Raw genomic sequence first — 18861 nt, 5'->3', positions numbered from 1 at the left:
TAAGAGTTGAACTATGATCCCAGTGTTGTGAATTAAAATCAAATCATGAGCTGACTATATTATTACACCCTTTGTTCGTATGCTTTGGTGATTCTGTGGTTATGATTACATTTGTGGTGTCTCTCTCCAGGGAGGGGATGGAGGAGATTCTGCCCAGTGAGGCTCACAGTCTGGCCACGGACCGCCTCCACATCTCGATGACGCACTCGGGAAGTGGCAAGAACCACATTGTGTCCAGGTTTACCTCCAGGGAGGAGCTCATAAAGGTGCACTCCTTTCAATTCAAAACACTGGCATAAATGCTTGTGATTGTTTTACATCCTTATTGCTAATGACACTAATCACGTCAGTGCCCGTATCATGAATGTCTACATACTTCGTATCACCTTCAAAATTGTTATTGTTGTCTCTCCTTTATGTTACGTGAATTTTAATTATTGTTCTATTGCTCATGTTAAACATGGATAAGGCCTTATCAGTCAATGTACAGTAACCTGCCGAAGAATAATTGCTTCTTGTGAGCGTTTACTTATTTAATATCTTACCCTTGTAACTTCTCCAGGCTCTACTGGCCAGCAGCTTTGTACCGGTCTATGCTGGACTCAAACCTGTGGAGTTCAGGGGACAGGTAATGGGCTCATTCACTGTGCCGACATTCACTGACTCCGGTCTCATTCAAGTGGCAACGCGCCGTCACGTCATCCGTTGGGTTGTCAACTGCCGTTTTTGAAACCTTGAGTTTCACGTTTTTGAACCAGCATCATGTTGTTTTTTTGCAACCAAACGTAGAGATGGGGGGTGGGTCTGACTGAGAGGGAGTCCACTGCTCGCCCACCTTCACCTGCGACCATGCACCGATTGGACAGACCACCTGTCAATCAAGGTGTATCCACGCTACTGTGCTTTATCGTCTATTTTATGCTAAACTAGACTCTGTTTACCGAATGAATATCATGCTGTATTAAAGAAGACTTGAAACTTGCGATTGGACCATAAACTTCTCAGGAAAATGTTTACTGATGTTATAAATCAGGTGAGAAGTAGAGTCATTTTCCCATGGACTTTTATAGAAACAGACTTCTCCTCAGATTTTGTACTGATCAGCTGAAATTAAATGTTCACATCTGGGAGCAGGAAAAGGTGCAGGTGTAAATAATTATTTTCCATTCAATTCGTGTTCATCTATATAGCATAAAATCATAACATTCATCATCTCAGGGAACTTTATCAACCTTACAATGTTATTGAGAGAGAGCCAACAGTTCCGGTCGTAGATCTTTTATGACCCCGACTGACTGGCAGTCTTCACACACACACTCTGATTTTGTTTTTTATTAGAAATGGATTGACGGAGGGTTCACCGACAGCCTGCCAACTCTGCCTGTGGGACGAACCATCACCGTGTCTCCCTTCGCTGGACTGCAGGACGTGTGCCCTGTCCACGGGGGTCGCTACAACGGTCAGCTCAGACTGGCCAACATGGACATTATGGTGAGAACTGCATCATTTCATAAAATTTGGGTGGATTTTGTCACGCGGAATGTTTTAAAATAACAAGGGCGTTAGAGTCTTTGCAGTCAGGTGTTTGTACGTCTCCTTGGAAGAGATGAAGAGATGAAGCGATGTAAGTGGGAGAAAGATGGTGCCTCAAGCCTTCCCTGTCCAGAATATGTACATCAGTGTCTACAAAGGAGTGTCCCTTGTCCTTTAAGTGTAGAGAGACAGCTCAGTCTTGAATCGCCCCTTCCTGCACGAGCCAAAGCGTCACAGGTGACTCCAATGAAGTCCAAAATGTTTGCACGTCCCGTGACTAATGTAGACTTCAGATTGTTCCCCAAAGTTCTTGGCGCGCATTTCAAATCCATTATTCAGAGCGACGGAACTGCGATTTTTGGTAATTAGTGGTCAATAAATATATTGTTTTACAATATGGCAGGCCGACATGCCTATGTAGTTACTCAACTGTATGTAGTTAGTCAATACATTTTTGAAAAAAAAATCCCCTTAACCAGTAGAAACCATCACATTCCAATTTCCAATTTTTATCACCCTTTAGTGGATAAAAGGTAAACGTAGGTCAATGGAGAGTGATGGTGGCGTTTGTGGAAAACAGTTTAAAGGGAAAAATAGCACTGATTTGAAAGTTGACCCTGGAAGCTCTGACAGAGAAGTGTATGAAAGGTTACAGTCAGACAGCAGCAGCACCTGTACAGTATAAATCAAGGCGTTCCTGATAATATCTGAAAGACTAAAACTAAATAAAAACAAATGAAATTGTCAAAACCATAATAACTCTGTTGAGGGTATGTGGCTCATGTTACACACAATAGCATTTCCATGTAGTACTTCATGGTTAGTGGAAACAACGGCTTGCAGGTTCAGTTCCGTTTTGATCATTGTGGTGTTTTCTTTGGTTTTCTTTAGTTCTCCATGGAGAACATCAAACGTCTGAACCAGGCTCTATTCCCTCCATCTACCAGCAGCATGCACGTGTTATGTGAACAAGGTTTCGATGATGCCGTGAGATTCCTGAAGAGAGAGGCCTGGATGAGCTGACGCTCACGTCCACTCATGGAAAGAACAAGCAGGAAGCCAAGCACCATTCACAGAAATGGATTTTACTGTATTTATTTCCATTTTGTTTCCATGGAGTGATGTTGCAGAGAACCTACATGCACATTGATCCAACAGCTCCATGTGGACTGATCTGTGAACATCACTTGTGACGGCCTCAGTGTATATTTTTGAAGCAGAGCATGAAAGAGTGTGTGTGTCATTGTGAGCTTCAATCAGATTATGCGTTATCACACGCACATTCTGGGTCTCTTCCTCTGCTCTGTGACGGCAGCTGAACATGATGAAAAGCCGTCACGAGAACATGCACTCTTCATCAATTTTTCAAGGAGGCATTTAATATCACCCAGCTTGAAGCAGTGAGGCGGAAAAAAATTGGGATATCGCAGCACTTCACAGGAACTCCATGCTGCCGTCATGGATGCTGGGAGCCCCCTACGGACATGAGGATGGAGCATCGTCTTTGAAGTGCCCAGTGATTCCGCGGGGGTTCCTTTTTTTGATTTCCTCAAGCTTCAGGAGTCGAGAGCAGGTTCCCATTTGTTTTTATTTATAAAGTTATATATGACCTTTGCTGTAAAATGAGTATTAATATTTGAATTTGAAAATGAGAAAATTAACATTAAACCAACAATGGCTGAAATGGCACTGATCCTGATGGGATATTTTCAAGTTCTGTATTGTTGCTTTTTATTTATATTATGTGTATACTATTTCCAGATGTGTATATAAAGCAGATCTGATACAGGAATGACTTCCTCAAGCAGCGGCTAAATTCAGTCAAAATTTACTTCCAACCATGGAACATGAATTATAAAGAATCTTTACAGCATATTAAAGGTGGGATGTTTTTGAGGAGCACTTACTGTCATATTAATTGAAACTTACTTTAACGAACTCCTCCAACAAAAGCTAGAGTTTTCACCACAGTCCCTTTCCATGATGACGTGGAGAAGACGTGGTGATTTTCCAGCCTAGCTATGAAACAGGAAGTTTCTCCTGATCAAAGGAACATGATGTTCCTCTATGATGTTGGATATTTCTCTGCCTTGCATGTCAAACGTGCACATGTGTGCGAGTGCCCTGATCAAAGCTGCATGCAGCTTTACACTTTTACAAGCCTAAATTTGCAAACAATAACAATTCATATTGTAGTTATTATTATTACTAATTGTTTTTTTCAAATTTTACATTTTGTTTGGTGTGTTGTGCGACCTTCACATACTTGCTGCTGTAACACCCCACATGAGAGTCAACGACCTACGTTGCTGTGGCCGGTGTGGCTCAGTGGACGAAAACACTGACCTTGGTTCAGGAAGTTGAGGATTCAAGAACCACCTCAGAAAAATCAGAACAAATCAGTGTCTGTATTCACAGCTACAGACTGATGAAGTGGCAATGGCTTTGGATTGAGTTCCACTTAAGTGAATTTTGACCACGGTGGTGTTGTATAATGGTAACATGTTTGCTTTACTGTCTTGTATGGTGGATATTGTAATTCATTTATATATCTGTCTCTTCAGTTCAGTTCTTCAGTCACGCATTAAAACAACAAACCATAGTAAGGCCTATAGATGTCATTCTCTAATTTATCGGGGGCCAACTGAAGTTGAAGTGGATAGACAACGAATTTCAGTGGATCAGTGGACAAGAACACTGACCTTGGATCAGGAGGTGGAGTGTTTAACAATCACCTCGGGCAGATCCGGGGCACATCCATTGTCTGTAGTCACAGCTACAAATCGACGAAGTACAATAAAACAAACTACAGCATGGGGAACTTTGGAAGGACTTTGACCAACGTGGTGTTGTGTCATGTTTTTTTTTAATTGTAATCCATTTAAATAGTTGTCTCTTCAGTTCAGTTCTTGAGTCCACATGAAAACAAGAAACCATAGCAAGGTCTATAGAGTAGATGTCATATTTAGTAGCTCATCGGGGGCCAACAGAACTAGAAATGGAAGGCAACAACTTTGTATTGCAGTGGCTCAGTGGACAAGAACACTGACCTTGGATCAGGAGGTGGAGTGTTCAACAGTCACCTCGGGCAGATCCAGGGCACATCTGTAGTCACAGCTGCAGATCGATGAAGTACAATAAAACAAGCTACAGCATGTGGAAGGACTTCCAATGAAGTCAAATATAACCAAAATGGTGTTATATCATGTTACAAATCGAAGAAGTTAAAGATTTTGTACGCAATACCAACTTTCATTCAACGGAGGTAGAAAGGGAAGACGACTGACCATATTGCTGTGTCTGTAGTGGCACAAAGGACAAGAACACTGACTTTGGATCAGTAGTTCAAGGGTTCAAGACTGACGCAGGGAGAAATAAGCATCCAGTGTCTGTATTCACAGCTAAAGGTTGATGGGGTATAACATGCTACGTGCAAGAGGGAGCTAGGACTTTATGGTTTAACCCGGGGAATCAATGTATGTAAATAATAAAGTAAATAATTGAATTGGAAGTCAAAGTACCTCCATAGAAGATACCTTAGATAATAACCCCAGATAGGATAAAGTCTCAACGCCTCTGAAAGTCTCTAGTTAGTCCAGGGACAGATGAAACTACTATTTATTATTATATGGACATATTAAGACTAAGTTAATAATAACAAAATACAGTTGATAATAAGAACAACTGTCATATCTTCTTATTATCAACTGTCTTAAGAGAGTTTCTGACTGTTATTAAAACAGTGTTATTAACTAAATCAAGTTAATAGTATATAATATAAGACAGTCTTCATTTAAAAATGTAAAAACAAGAAGAACCAACCAGGTCAAGGTTCTGTTCATCTGTCCCTGGACTAACCTGTGCATCCCAGCGCTGGATTACCAACTAGAGACTTTCAGAGGCGTTGAGACTTTATCCTATCTGGGGTTATTATCTAAGGTATCTTCTATGGAGGTACTTTGACTTCCAATTCAATTATTTACTTTATTATTTATATTCATGTTATTTATTTTACAGGGATAAAAATGATTCCCCCCCTCCTACCTAAAGTCCTGGCTCCCCCTTGCCGTAGCATGTTATACCCCATCGATCTTTAGCTGTGAATACAGACACTGGATGCTTATCTCTCCCTGCTTCGGAGTTGAACCCTCGAACCTACTGAACCAAGGTCAGTGTTGTTGTCCACTGTGTCACACATCCGTGAGTCGGTCTTGCCACTCTTCCGTGAGTCGGTCATGAACCCTTGAACTACTGATCCAAAGTCAGTGTTCTTGTCCATTGTGCCACACCAGCCATAACAATGCTGTTTGTCGTCTTCCCTTTCTACCTCCGTTGAATGAAAGTTGGTATTGCGTACAAAATCCATCAACCTTCTTAAGACTCAAGACCAGATGGACTTGCTCCCCCTCGCTGGAGAATCGCTGGAGAATCGCTACTGAGTTGGCTTTGAACACTCCACCTCCTGAATCAAGGTTAGTGTTCTTGTCCACTGAGCCACACGGGCCATAGCAAAAGAAATTCCTCACTTTCCATTGCTGGTGAAGTTAGCCCCCGATGAGTAACTAAATATGACATCTACTCTATTGGCCTTGCAATGGTTTGTTGTTTTTATGTGGACTCAAGAACTGAACTGAAGAGACAACTATTTAAATGGATTACAATGAAAAAAAACATGATACAACACCACGTTGGTCAAAGTCCTTCCAAAGTTCCACATGCTGTAGTTTGTTTTACTGTACTTCATCGATTTGTAGCTGTGACTACAGACAATGGATGTGCCCTGGATCTGCCCGAGGTGATTGTTGAACACTCCACCTCCTGATCCAAGGTCAGTGTTCTTGTCCATTGTGCCACACCAGCCATAACAATGCTGTTCGTCGTCCTCCCTTTCTACCTCCGTTGCATGAAAGTTGGTATTGCGTACAAAATCCTTTCAACCTTCTCAAGACTTGATACCAGATTGATGTGCTCCCAAGGTCCCAAGGTCAGTTTTCTTGTCCACATTATACAACACCACGTTGGTCAAAGTTGACTTCATTGGAAGTCCTTCCAAAGTTACACATGCTGTAGCTTGTTTTATTGCACTTCATCGAGCTGTAGATGTGACTGGCTCTGCCCGAGGGTTGTTGAACACTCCACCTCCTGATCCAAGGTCAGTGTGGTTGTCCACTGAGCCACACCTCCCACATCAAAAGATATTCGTTGTCTATCCATTTCTACTTCAGTTGGCCCCCGATGAGTTACTACGTATGACATCTTCTCTATAGGCCTTACTATGGTTTGTTGTTGTTATGTGGACTGCAGAACTGAACTGAAGAGACAACTATTTAAATGAATTACAGTTAAAAAAAAAACACGATACAACACCACATTGGTCAAGTTGACTTCATTGGAAGTTCTTCCAAAGTTCCACATGCAGTAGCTTGTTTTATTGTACTCCATCGTCCTGTAGCTGTGACTACAGACAATGGATGTGCCCTGGATCTGCCCGAGGTGGTTGTTGAACACTCCACCTCCTGATCCAAGGTCAGTGTTCTTGTCCACTGAGCCACACCGGCCATAGTAAAAGCAATTTGTCGCTTTCGATTTCTACTTCAGTTGGCCCCCCATGAGTTATTAAGTATAACATCTGCTCTATAGAACTTACTATGGTTTGTTGTTTTTATGTGGACTGAAGAACTAAACTGAAGCGACAGCTATTTAAATATATTACAATAAAAAAAAAACATGATACAACACCACGTTGGCCAAAGTTCACTTAAGTGAAAGTCCGTACCAAGTTCCCCATGCTGTAGCTTGTTTTATTGTACTTCCTCCAATAAATGAGTGTTTGCATTGCAATACAGGAACGCAGATTGAACATTTGCCTTGGATTTTGATTTCAAAACGTATTGGTACTCTAAGTTACAACTACATAAGACTAAGACATGAAACTTTTAAAGGATCTATTGATCATTGTTCCAGAAAGATGGATACGTAGAGGACTTGACCCAGGTACTAAGGTTTTAGGTCATGGCCATAAACCACTAGTTATAATTATACTTTGTAGATTTTTTTGGATGATGAAAAAAAATATAGTACGATGAAATTGGTTTATTTTACAGCGAGCCAAGATGGTAAACATTGAAAATGAGCAACCCAATGTTTTTGCTCAACCTTTTGAGCTTACCAGTGCACCATGTTGACACTGCATATCGTTCACGTGTGAACGCATTAAAGCACTTGAAATAGCAAGTCTAGTACAGAGGTATGGACTTTTGCACACAGCACAAAAGTGTTTCAACAACATTATTGTATTGTTGCTTGTTTAGGCATTAGACATTTAAGACTTAAAACTTCTTAAGGCTTCTTTTGTCACATAAAATAGACATATTTGTGTTTTTCAGAAAGTTTACATGTTGTATTCTTATCAAAAAAACAGGTACAGTTGAACTACTCTGAGGACATTTTGAATGATACCCAGCAGTTATTTGACCTAAGAAAAATGTAAATGCCAGCATCTAAAATAGCTTAAGTATGTAAACCAAAGAGAACACATACACACAGATGCACCCACTAGCATTTCCCCACTGGTATTATGTAAGCCCACATGCTGGTTCTCTTAATGAGTCTCAATTAAGGCTTCTCCTAAATTCTTCCCCTTCAGTAATGAGATACTGAAATAATGAATTACTGAAGGGGCCTGCTCTCTGGAAACAGTACTCATTCTGTCTTTGGGATGCTGTTATATCCAAATGTCCCCCATGGGGATCAATAAAGAATGATCTCATCTCATCTTATCTATTTGAATGTTGTTGTTTTTTTTCCCTTTCGTTTAGCAACGTCAAAAACCTAGTCAGCTGAAATGAGGACGTTCCACTTATTCACATCACCCGGTCAAATTTTGCTACAACTGTGAGCCCATCATCACTGTGTGGCTGCAAAACAGGGACACAAAGGGAAGCAGGGCAAATTGAACATTAGGGACAAGTGTAGACAATCACAGGGGCGGGAGACACACGGAAAGTAAAGAGAACAAAAAATGAACACACAACGTGAAACAAGAGACAACAAAATAAAACAGAAAAGTGGCAAAAAGTAAGAAATTAACTACAGAAAACACCTAGTGGGTCAAGCAAATGCCCGGGCCTTTGTCCTGAGGGGAACATTGCTTGAAAATTTTTTGTATTAGTTGACAGTGCGAAGCGGATTGTTCCTTTTCTCTTTTGCAGAGACTGTATGTCCTCGTGTCAGTGTCATATATGCACCAAAGGTGGCTTGAGGTCAAAGAGGTCAAAGGCCGCCAGCAGCTTCGTCTCCGTCTCCCCCAGGAAGTGGAAGATTATTTACTGAACAAAGCTGTAGTCAATGCAGAGCATCCTCGCATGGCTCTCTCTGTGTTCCAGGAGGTTCAGTGCTCTGTGGGTTGCTATGGCGATGGCGTCTTCAGTGGAGCCGTTAGTTCTGTAGGCAAAGTGACAATTCTGATGCGGCAGACCCGCGAATGCTGACTTGTCTGTCTACAATGGGTTTTTTTTACCCTGAGCTTAGGTGTTGCAAGCGACGCGAACATTTCTCATCAATGTTCAAATGCGTTTTTGTCCAATATATGAAAGAACCACAAACCAGCTCCAACTTGAAACATCGCATCAGTATTCTGCAGCATCCTGCCCTGATCCTGCCACACACACACACACACACACACCTCAGCAGGGAGAAGAACTGCGAAAGACCTTGTTTGTCGAGCTGTGCATTTGAAGAGCCCATGGCTTTATGACGGTGTATGATCTTCTTTAGGTGTTTATTCATATCCACATATACAGTACGTAACTGCTGCTTAACATTATTTGGCATAACGTCTTTAACTAATGCAGTGTAATCCACAGTGAAGAGTAAATTATAGTTATGTTTAAATAGTTAAAAAATCAACTGTGTGTATCATTGAGACCCAACAAATATATGTCCTTCAAAAAAGCAATTGCAAAGATGATGTCTGGATACTCTGATCCCATGTTTGTTTCTATGACCGGCGTCTCCACCACTCTTCAAGGACTGAAAAACTCAACCTGCTACTGAATTCACGGCTCAAATAAATGCTGTTTGGATTTGTGAAGAGGTTGCTCAGAGAAAACAAATGCCATATTCAGTTTCCTGGGCCTCCTTTGTTGACGGGGTCGCAGACGGTCGGCGAGATCACGCGGCAGCCATGTGCAACTGTCACACAGTCTACGGTCGCCACACACGGAAGCACCACACCTGCAGGGAGCGGAAGTACAGTTGCGCAGGTTGTGTGCGATGCTACACTGCCCTGCTGTGACTCTTATTGAAACACTGTCATCCTGCAAGCGGCTATATGAGTAACATGGGGTATCGTACACTTTTAGTTAGTTTTGATTAACGAGACACTTTTCTGGTATCGGTACAAAATGCAACACTACAGTGACTCACAGCGGCTGACGAAACCCTCTGATCAGAGCTTCTGCGTTACCTCAACAGCCCCTGTTCATTAAAAAACATGTTTCCTCTGCTCGGATGCCGGATCTCACTCGCTCTGGGCTCGGCGAATCGCGCCCCCCCCTTCCTCAACGTGGCCTAGATTTCACGCCGCACTCGTTTTGACTGGCGTGTCTCGCTGCCGTGCAACCTCACCTGTCCTCTGGGACCGGAGCTCCGCTCGGGCGCGGCACTGCAACCAAACACGTCCACGCCACTGGTTCGGCTCGTCTACCTGTTAGACAACAGGGATTTTTTTTTAAAAATTTATCAGGCCAACCAAGCAATCCTGGGACCCAGGTCCCTTCCTCCCAATTTGTGGCTTTCCCTGCTGCTCAGGGGAAAGAGGAGGACACAAAGTCATGATGAGTGCTTCTCGTCCAGCCAGTATAACAGTGCTGTGTTTGTCACTGAAGGAACAACTTGCTCCTTGAGACGGGCCGCTTGCAGAGATAAAAGAGCATCGCCGACGGTGGCTGCCTTACAAAGCTTTTTCGCCGCTCTTTGAATCGGGTCCTCTGGGTCCCAACAGAAAGATTACATCAAATCTGAGTCCACACTGATCCTCTGTCGGGCAGCCAGTCTTGAATCATTGACGAGAGTCTGCTGTTCACCCTCTCTTAGAACACACCACCGGTCCGAACACACCACCGGTCCGAAAAATAAACATTTCTTTTCTGATTTTCTGACTTTTTTTGCTCCGGAGATGCATCATTTCCACGAAAGCAACTGCGGCGACTGCCGAGAATCTGGCCAAGCTGTGAGGCAGCGATTTGGGTTTTATCGCAGTGTAAGGGGGTTGCGGTTAGGGCGTCCAACAGTCGGAGAGTCCCCTCGGACCAGTCCACTAGGCCACGTGGTCACAAAACCTACAAGTGGAGCAGTGTGGTTGCCGGACAGGAGAGGACCATCATTTGATTGTCGAGGCAGGAGTTTTCGGTCACATGCTGATTTCACCGGCAGCTTTGAATTGCCGTCGTGAGGGGCATTCAAAGGGTGCGGTGGCGAACGAAATCAGTCCAACTCCACGCCCAGTTCTTTGTCTGTGGCGAAAGCGGCTCGCCCCCGCACACGGGGAAAATGGACCTCGAGTGTATCAGAATGAGAAATCCGACGCTGCAAACATCGAGCGGCAGAGATAGGAGGCTGCCGCTTTGAGATAGAAGGAATGCATTTCCTGCACCTCGGCATACAGACTGGCTTCCAATGTCGGGGCGTAGGGGTTTTAAGGTAGAGTGCCCCAAAATGTGACACCTTGGCTACGTTACGATCGCAGCACTCACTCTTGAGGTCACAGTCAAGGACGAGTCACCATCGCCGCATCATCACTGCCGTGGATTGTGTGTTTGTTCTACAGTTGGGATCCTGGTTAGACGTGAGGGCGGTGCAGTTGTTGCCAGCAGGGAGCAGCGTTGTAAAGCAAATCCCAAAGGGCATTTGGAGCATCGATCCGGAGGTCAGGCTGCAGTCAGTGTGTCGAGAGCAGACAGAAATGATACATGGGGTTTCGTGTTTTTCAAATCTTCCTGACATTTGTATAAATGGGATTAGGACATTAGAAAAATAACATGCTGCACGTGGTGTCTGAAACACCTTCTCCTCAGATGACTCTCAAACTTCGGGGGGGGGGGGGGGGGGGGGGGGCATAGAGCCACTGCAGGGGATCAGAGTTGAATGAATATGATTCGGGTAGGTATGCTAAACAAAGGATGAGTTTCTTCCCCCTTGTCATTGTTTATGTTTTTAAAAAAAATATGTGGGGCAGGCCTCTGAAGAGAAAGGGGGACACGCCAGCCGACCCGAGCTCCCGAAACCAGAGCGAAGGCTACAAGCGCGAGGCGTGGATTTGTTGTTCGTTGCCCTGCAGTTGTCTGAAAGCACAGCAGATGGCTGACGGCCTTGATTTCCCTCACAGCTATATCACACACCCCATAAAACTGAGAGCTCACCGTGCTCGCTCTCTCTCTCTCACGCACACACACACACACACACACACACACACACAGAGAGAGAGAGAGACACAGACACACTCTAGGTCAGAGCCGTGAAAGGCATCCTCCGCCTGCAGCAGTTTGTGGGAGCTTGCGTTCACCCTGCACTGACAGCAGAATTAGGGCAGGGCGTGCACGTAACAGCGGGGCGCACGTGAGTCAGCGCAGCACCGCGGTAACACAGAAACAAAAACCGAAAGAAACAAATCAAACAGACGCGATCAAAACTCCCCGGCCCTCCGGGTTTTCGCCCACGCGGAGGGAGACAGTTAAAATTCTGTCTTTACAAAGAAACCTTCAGCGCCAAGCAGGGATCTAACAAGACCGAGAATAGCTTTCTTTCGACTCGGATGAAGAAAGGGGATCATCACAATGGTTTGTTTCCTCTGATTGTGCTCACGGCGCGCTTATTTGCATTTAATTCAGTTTTCGTAGTGCTGCGCGCGTCGGACGACTGGCGCGGACCACAGGAGGCAGCCGGAATCAGAGTCGTCAGCTGGCTGTTCGGCGCTTTGACCGGCTCCTCGCGGAAAGGGACGGGAGCGAAAGGCCGTGGGGGGCGTCCGCTCGGGCGCGAGGCCGACGGCGCCTTCGCCGTCTGCCATCCATTGTCACAATCTGACTCCTCGGCTTGTACGGCCCGAGCGGTTGAATCGCGCGGCGCGTCACTTTCCCGCGCAGCCAGGGGGCCACGTGAAGAAAAGAAGAAAAAAGAAGAAAAAAAACCCGGTTAGACGAGCCGGCGAAGTGGGGGCGGAGGGCCGAGTGGAATCGCAGATGTTGCGTTTCGCTGCGGGAGGATGGAGTGACGTCGCCGGAAGCTTCCCCCGTGGCTTGTTTCCTTGGAGAAATGAAAAGGACACGGTAGCAAGGCAACAAAATCCATGCCCATGCTGAATCCAACATGTGGCTTTCTTTACGCCATAAAACACCGCGGTAAACATCAGGGGAAAGATGGCGGACTCATCTCATTCCAATAAAGTGACCACGTTACGTTCCGGTGCTTTACTTACTGTACTGACTTTTGTAAGACGGCGCAGCAGGACCACCGACTCTCCCTAACCTTTACTAACTGCTGCGAGCGCGTCAACAGAAACGTAACACATGCTTCCCATGTTTTAGTTGCTAACAGCAGATGTGGTGCGGGAAAAAACAAATGTAGCAGCAATTTGCCACTTGGCAGATACAGTATATCATTTTAAGAGACACTTTACATTTCACTTTAGCAGGAACACATGCCCCCTTCATAATGAATCACCTTTTCCCTCTTAAGTCTGGAGCTCGTAATAATGGATATTTACGCTCTGGCCTTCTTTCATCATTGTTCGGAGCGGAGGTTCTGGTTTTGCCAGTGCCGACAGGCCGGATTGGCTGCATCCGACGCCACCGGCCAGTTCCAGACTCGATTTCAAACTCGCGACTGGCGAGGGGGCGTTGTCCGAGACTAGTGTTTGAGCGAAGCCAAACCCAGAACGTCCACTTGCCGCGTGGCTGGATTGTTCCACCTCAAAATACACCGATTTACGAAACAACAACAGCAACATAACATTTGTTCTCTCAAACAAATTCATGTAAATGTGATTATAGATGTCTTCTTTAGCCCACAAAGTGAGAACAAAATATCTGAGGTAAAGGATGGTCGGGGGCTTTCTCTGTTAAGGCCCATGTAGTGGAAGAGACACAACAACATACTGACACGTCAACACAAGTATCCAACAGAACGGCCAGAGCACAGACAAGGTCATGTTCTCACCTGGAGAAGCATATTGCATCATTTGCCTCTGTGAGTGTTTTGGCATCCTGACAATCGCGTTTAGCTCTGTGCTGCTCGAAACGCGGCCCGACTGAACCGACAGCATGGCTGCGGCCTTCTGCTAGAAGTGAAATCAATACACCTCAGGAGTTACTGAGTCAACAGCGAAATTGGTTGATCAGAGAATTCAGTTCAATTGATACCGCTCAGTCCAATACTCCCTGCCTGGAAGTGAACTAAAGGCTTTATCATTTCTGCAGATGACGATATTGGCACTGAGGAGATGTCACATGTGACACTGCACCTGCGAGCATCGCACAGAAATATCAATAGCTCCTAATCATCTGCCGTCAGCGGCACGCGGAGGAGCCAGGGGAGCTTTTTAATCAGTGACGGAGACGCAACAATGACATGGCATGTTTGTTATTTTCATTTTTTTTTTATAGATTTGATGGTGATTATATCTGTCAGGATGAGAGCTGATGAAATCTCTACCGTATGTGAAAAGGAACCAGCTCCGGCGCCCTAATCACACCTATACGGCCCGAATGAGGCTAAATGGGGCAGCAGGCCACTGCTTTATCGGCATGAACGTTAAGTTAATGTCAAAGGATAAGGGCGGGGGGGGGGGTGATAGATATTCATTATATATTACATATTTTGCAAATCACATTACAGGCACACTTGAATCAGAGCATTTCCTGAATTCTGTCCGCACTGAGTACTGAGTCAAGTTGCCAGTGAAGTACTGGCACAGTGAGGGAACGACACACAATGAGCCACATGCCGTGGATTAGGTGAGATTTGTGATATGAGATGCACTGCTAAAGCTGCTACTGTGACAGGAACCAACGGATTAACTGCGTTTGTCATTTACATTCAGTCAGTTCCTCAGTCGGTAATTCACCACCCATCTGTCCATTCTCCGCGCCCGTGTCTACTGTATCTGGTTCGGTGCTGCAGGAGCCTGGAGCCTGCATCCCAGCATGCAATGGGCCAAGAGCAGCGTGCACCAATGGATGGCATGCCCGGCAGCAGTCATTACTGGAAATCTTTGTGTCTGTACATTTAATCCTTATCTGTGATTGATTTTTTTTTTTTAACTCGAGAGGGGACACACACACTAACCTCCATTTTTAGCGAGAAGCGTCTTTTCTCACAGTTTTGCACTAAAAGGAAAGGGGGGGCCCCCGAAGACAACCTGGCAACAAAATAAATGTGGTAATTGGCTGCTTGAAATTTGACCTTTTTCTATTTCAATTATGACTGAAGTGAGCCGCTTTTCCTCCTGGGATTCATCTGGTCAGTGTGCGTCCCCATGAAACAGAACAACAACAACGCTACTCTTCCCGTAACGTCGCAGTGCACGCTGCAACCGTTTCAAAGGGCAGCGGCCGCAGCCGAGATCTGCCTGAGAAGGGTCGATTCCAGGGTCACAGCACGCAAATGTGGAGGGGGTTTTCTCGGTGTGCGAATTCAGCCCTCTTTGTATGTACTGTTTTTTTTCTCACAGTCCATCTGCTCAACACTCCACACTTGACACCAATGCGGAGGAAGCGGGCGATTCAGGAGGATGGGTAACAGAGAAAAAAGTGTCAAAATGTATTCAAATGAGCGACTCCTCTGAGCTATGGATGTCCATGTGCAATGATGCAGAACCAGCAAAAAACAAAACAAACCTCCATCATTGCTATAATTTCTCCAGTAGTAACAATATGGGCGCTACATTTGCTCGCCAACCACCAAAAATCATTATCATATAGGATGGAATCAATAGCCATCATCTAATGAGTGGGCTCCAACAATACTGGCCTGCGATATTTGAGGCCGGAATTCCACAGATCAATGGCCGGGGGCTCGCAGTCGTGGCCGGAGGCTGGATCATAACGAAGCATGCACAGCTCTTTGTCTGTGTTGTTCCTGCTTTGTGTCGCCTGGAGAAGACGCAAAAAAAAAAAAACAACAATTAGGAGAGGGTTTTGGTCTCCTCGGCCACTTGGCTCTCCGCGGGTGAATGAACGCAGACCTACAGAGGTCGCCCATCCATCCACTGCGTTACCTTGAGCCCAGCGACTGCTGCGGCCGACGCCGCTGGTTTCTATAGAAACGTCAGTGAATGCCTCATAATCAATAAGTATTAGTGTGCACCGGAGGAGGATGAGTCATTCTCGTGTATCAGACTTTCTGACCTCGGCCCATTATCACCACTTGACGGCCGAGTTAGTCATCACCGAAAGTGTATTTCATAATACGCGGGAGGGAACAATTTCATTCTTTTTTCAATCTTGTGATATTTGATATTTTACCACGACATTTCTACGAGTAACGCGAAAAGGAGTGTCACTTGTGCCCACAGAGAATTATCACCAACTCTGCTCTATGGATCGCTCCAGGCTCTTCTCTTTTTGTTTTTGTCTTGTTCTGACAAGCGCACGAACACATCCGGCAGATGCAGAGCATTATTAGCTTTCACTTGAAATAAGGTTTGTGACTGATACGGCTGCTCGCAGTAGCATCCTGATCATTATGGTCATCATCTTCGTCGTCACCATCGCTACCATATCGCATAAGATTGCCTCGCCAAAGACGAGCAGTTCCAGCCATCGCACTGGCGACGTTCGGAGCGGCATGCGGCGGGGTCCAAAAGCCTGAGACTTTCCCATGGGAAAGTGTCAGACTGTACGTTGCATAATTTAGTGTGGCTCGTGAAGGGTGTCGTAAAAAAACTGAAATGGCCCTTGAGAGGAAGAAAGGTTTCCCACCCCTGGTCCGCAGCAACACTAATGGCTCTGTGTATGTGCGTGAGTGAGTGAGGCTTTGAACTGAACGCCAATATCTGCATGCCAACATTTTCAGAGATAGACAGCATCCTCATCACACCCCTGCCTTAAAGCATCGAGGGGGGAGATTAACCTGGGCACCAATCGCAGCTGCCGCAGCACAACTCTTCTCAAATCCAAAGGTTTTATTATCAAATGCAAAATTCAAAAATGGTGAATCAGTACACCGCCTCTCTATCACTTTCTCTCCCCTGAGGCCATCCGTTATTGTACCCCCCCCCCCCCGCCTCCCATCGTGACCCATTAAGGATGAAGCGGTGTAGATAATTGATAGCTGGATAATGTGCATGTAGGTAAAGACTAAACTGTCGTACTATCTATGTGGTCTTGCCTCAGTGTATATAGAGAATGTTGGGACGTCACAGGGGACATTGTTCAACATTTCCATTTCAAGGTCTCCTGGGATCAAATCTCTTTGTCCCGGTTTGCGCTTGTAAAAAATGCTTCACACCACTTTTCAAAATAAACGAGCACTGGACATTAGCACCAAATGCAGCGCCCGTGTGCCCTATAATCAATCCAAATCATGCATTGCGAAGGCTGGGTCACCACTTTGGATATTGTTATCATCAATTATGCTTGTCCGCATGATCACAGGACACTAAAAGGAGGCAGTTTGAGTGTCTCCAACAGACGTGCGCGATCAAATTAAAGTTCACTCGCAATCAAAAGATTGCATTTCGCGCAAAACATATATAGACATAAAAACACTTTGCCAATCGCCTTGACACAGCAGGTCGCCATCTCGCTCCAACTCCTTCAAATGCACGTTTCAAACGATCCATTTCAAGGGGAAAATTACTCACTGCCTTTGATGTTTAACACATCAAGAGTGCAGTGGGTTGTTTTTTTTTCTTCTTCTTACTGATCGAGAACCTCTCGACCGAGGCCAATTTCTTTGAGTGTTTGAGGAGGGAGGGGGGGCCACTTCTGAACACTTCTGAACTCACGACACGCAGGAGTTGTGCAATATTCGAAACCGTTCCCAATGGGATCTGCGCCCTCTCTGGCGCACAATCGTTTGTGGATGCAAAAAAAAATCAAATGCACATTTTCTTAGTGAGTGACCCGGAAAAGTTACCCGGAGACAATGTGACACACCCAACGAGTATCACGGCAACAGCGTTTGTCTGCCAATTCATATCCGGTGGCCACGTACTGAAGTCCGCAAACTGCTGCTGTTCTTCAAGAAGAGATTTGAAGAGGCAATAGCATCGCTGTGTGTATTCAAATTTGCTGTTTTATTTTAAATGCTTTATTGATATCCTCCCAGCTGGTGTGCAGACCTCAACAGGCCAAGCTCTCGCCCAAACGATTGCATTACGGTTATTTGTGAGATTTAGCTCTTAATCAAGACTCTTTCGGTGCTCCAAGGCTCAATAAAGTGTGTCATGCAGATCTCAACGGTCCCGCCTCTGTACCGGTGATTTGTTTAACGATCAATTTTCACAATCACAATCAACTTTGTGCGGAAAACAAGAGCCGCTACGGTCTCCAAAACTGAAACACTTCGAACTTTTTTCCACGTACACTACCGCCTTGTACATTGAACCACAACCAGGCTGCAGTGTATTTCAACCACCAAGAAAAGCTTAAGAAAGAAAGCTTTTGCAGACACGAACAAAATTGCACAACTGTTTTCCAGCTCAACAACAGTATGAAAAGTAAACGGATCTCCACGTGTAAACCTAATGACTTTTTCTGTTGCAAACCATATCCATCTTATTCTCTTCTACTCTGCGGTCAGTCCCTCGCTGCACTGGTGAACATATTCAGTCCGGTCAGAAAAAACAATAACTGTTATAAATCATCGGTAAACATGTTTTGCGACGCTGCAGGCCCGAGCTATTCCTCATCCAAATAGACTGCCAGCAGTGTGCCTGCGCACGGCCTCCTCCGGCGGAGCCTCGGCCCTCCGTCACCATGCGGTCAACCATTACGCCGTACTCCATCACGGAGACACACCTTCACCTGAGCTTTTTGTAAAACATGAGGGCGACCCAACACGGCAGCTCTAATATGTGAAACCCAGAACAGCAGCAAGTGCGGCTCTGTATTCTTTGTGTACGGGGACAACACGGTATTCAGTTCGTGCCGCACACAGAATTACGCAAGCAAGAGGAAATCAATGGCTCTTTTCCAGAAACTACAACTTTGTGACACACGCACACACACACACACACACAAACATCAAAAAGACCATCAATGTGTGGACACTCATAGGAATGTGTCATGACGCAATCGTCGCCTTTGGAGTTTCTCAGCCATGTGC

The 18861-nt window shown here is 45.1% G+C and overlaps 1 protein-coding gene across 3 annotated transcripts in view; it reads left to right on the top strand.

The window, feature by feature from the left end:
• pnpla4 (patatin-like phospholipase domain containing 4) overlaps positions 1 to 3247 on the top strand; it is a 60498-nt gene extending 57251 nt beyond the window's left edge. For all 3 annotated transcript variants that reach the window (XM_035637703.2, XM_035637694.2, XM_035637712.2), the window contains 4 exons: positions 131 to 266; positions 563 to 628; positions 1339 to 1491; positions 2425 to 3247. In XM_035637703.2, coding sequence (XP_035493596.1) covers positions 131 to 266; positions 563 to 628; positions 1339 to 1491; positions 2425 to 2556 — 487 coding nt within the window. In that variant the 3' untranslated portion in view covers positions 2557 to 3247. The remainder of the gene's footprint in view (positions 1 to 130; positions 267 to 562; positions 629 to 1338; positions 1492 to 2424) is intronic.
• The last annotated feature ends 15614 nt before the right edge of the window (positions 3248 to 18861 follow it).

Source organism: Scophthalmus maximus, chromosome 1 (genome assembly GCF_022379125.1).
Source record: "Scophthalmus maximus strain ysfricsl-2021 chromosome 1, ASM2237912v1, whole genome shotgun sequence".
NCBI classification, from domain to species: Eukaryota; Metazoa; Chordata; class Actinopteri; order Pleuronectiformes; family Scophthalmidae; genus Scophthalmus; species Scophthalmus maximus.
This window is presented reverse-complemented; position numbering and strand designations above follow the sequence as displayed.